General features: G+C 35.7%; 1 protein-coding gene across 1 annotated transcript; it reads right to left on the bottom strand.

The window, feature by feature from the left end:
- Nucleotides 1-611: 611 nt before the first annotated feature.
- Nucleotides 612-1,623, bottom strand: LOC148790473 (F-box protein At3g07870-like). Its single transcript, XM_088892311.1, has 2 exons — nt 842-1,623; nt 612-771 (listed from the first exon to the last, which is right to left on the bottom strand). Exons 1-2 carry the CDS (start codon nt 1,291-1,293, stop codon nt 612-614), a joined length of 612 nt encoding a protein of 203 aa, XP_088748437.1. The 5' UTR covers nt 1,294-1,623.
- Nucleotides 1,624-2,342: the final 719 nt, after the last annotated feature.

The raw sequence follows: 2,342 nt of genomic DNA, 5'->3' as shown, positions 1-2,342 counted from the left end.
TTACTTCCACAAAATTCATCCAATTTTCAGATGAAAATAACTCTTTTGTATGATAATAATGCTTATCATCAAAGGAAAAAGAAACACAAGCGAACCAATTCTAGAACAAAATAAAAATTTTCTTTTCGAGACTAATTATGACTACAACACGATTGGGAGAGTCTAGAGTTGGCCTCAAAATAATTATCACCAACAATAGTCTTGGGAGAAACTAGAGTTGGCACAAAAAATATCTATCTGATGCATTGTTGTCAGAAAAGTTTTCAATCCTTGGATGACGCCATACGTCTTGGTAGTTGGAGAGTAGAGTAGAAGAAGGCTACCGTCCGAATCATCCTCACCATAAAAGTATTCTACTTTTATTAGAAACAACCCATTGGTTAACTAACCCATCCAAAAGTAGTCGTTTGAAAATCTTTGAACCCATATTTCTGGGAGGTTGAAAATGTATTGGCACTGCACACCTCCATCACACACAATGAGCCATATGCGAAACTCACACCCTTCAAAAGCAACCAATGCCAGACAACCTCCTATCTCCATTAAATCCATTCTTCGTTGAGAACTTGGTAATGGTAAAGAGTGAGGTATCAAACACAGTGATAGAAAAGTTATATCCAATGGAAAGATCCATTCAAGAACAATATCTTTTCCTTCCAACAACTATCTCCAATATCATTAGGAGAGGTTTCTAATTCTCTCCACGAGTTTTCACCGAGAGTAATGATCTCATTCTTGAACTGATATATGTGCTGTGTCATATTTATACTTCTTTCCAGTGGAATCGACACCAAAACCAATTTCAAAAATTATCTCCGGGGGCTTTGGATCAGGCAATAACACACATTCTTTTGTAATTGGGTTATAAATGTATAATATACATGTTAAGTAAAATGGACAGATTGAAAGCAAGCCATTACAAGAACCGATGATCTTGAACTCATAACAATGCATGTCCTCTTCTATAAAATCCACCGGAAGCGACCTCATTCTCCATTTAGTTTTTTCTTGATCTAACAAAAATATGCCATCTTGAACGGCACACGCGTTGGATAGGAGGATGCGCCTCGGTCTGATGTTTGCTTGTCTCAGTTGCAACTCGATGAAATGAGGATCCAGTATTAACCTGCACCAGCCTTTACAAATGAGCTTGCATCTGATGATGGACTCGATGGGAAGCCTCGATAAGATCTCCCATATGATTTCTGGGGGAAGATGATGAACATTTGTCTCGCTTCCTTTATCATCTGCTTTAATCCCTCTCGTTAGGGCCTCTAGGTAGGTAGCTCTCATGGCTTTGACTGTGGAACCGCCCTCTGGTCGTTCTTGAATTCTTGCTTCTTACCCACTGTAATTAACCTGTTTATTAAGAGGTCAGTTTGGCTCTTATTATTCATATGGTATCTCCTCATGCAGTTGGAGTCATTCTAGGAGTTGGAGTTCGATCTTAATACGTACTATGAGTACTCCAACATATTGTTGCTCTCTTCTCAGAGTTTTAGAAACCAACTAAGTTTGATTAATCATCTGTTGGGACCAAGGTAACAGATAATAGAGTCCAATCGGTACAAGACTCTAAATCGTTCTCATCCCGATTATCATGCAATTACAGATGACTTTATCTTCGTTGTAATCTCCTAGAGGTCTGTAAATTCAATTTCAAATGCAACAACCTCAACCAATGTATATAAATACAAAAGTCTAAGCCCAACCTTCCAGTCAACAAAGGTGGCGCTCTTTACTGTTCAATCCACGGGATTCTCCACTTGGCACATTATTCCATAGTGTAAGCCCAACCAACCAGTCAACAAAAACCATATGCATATCATAAATAATAAATAACATAGATAAATACATAAAACCTCAATCCTAAAGAAATAAAAAAAAATGGTTTGCGTATTTTTATTTGTAGATTTTATAAATATAAAGCAAATTAGTCCACGTGTCATTCTACTCAAAAGTCTAAGCCACCTTGCTACTAAAATTGAATTCACATCTGCCCCCACAGCACATCCCAACCTCCTTAAAATTTCTCACATTATCTTCTATTATAGTAATCCCATATTCTTTTAATTATCTTTAATTATTTTTATTTATCTCTATTTTTTTTTATCTTTTAAGTCATCTAAAATATTAATTTAGTATAGAGTTTATTTTCTAAATTATCTCTAATTTCTATTTATCCTCTATCCACTTTTCATCTATATCTATTTATTACGAGGAACTCATGGGAACTTTGTTAAGTGAAAGTTAAACAGCAGAAATACATAAGAGTATATAATTTCTTTATACTTTAACTTCTTTTACAATCAATCTAATCGAACTTGACCCAAGCTGATCGG

The sequence above is a fragment of the Nelumbo nucifera genome, chromosome 7 (assembly GCF_055504915.1).
Source record: "Nelumbo nucifera cultivar China Antique chromosome 7, China Antique-T2T, whole genome shotgun sequence".
NCBI lineage: Eukaryota > Viridiplantae > Streptophyta > Magnoliopsida > Proteales > Nelumbonaceae > Nelumbo > Nelumbo nucifera.
Note: the sequence above shows the minus strand (reverse complement) of the source record. Positions and strands in the feature narration are given on the sequence as shown.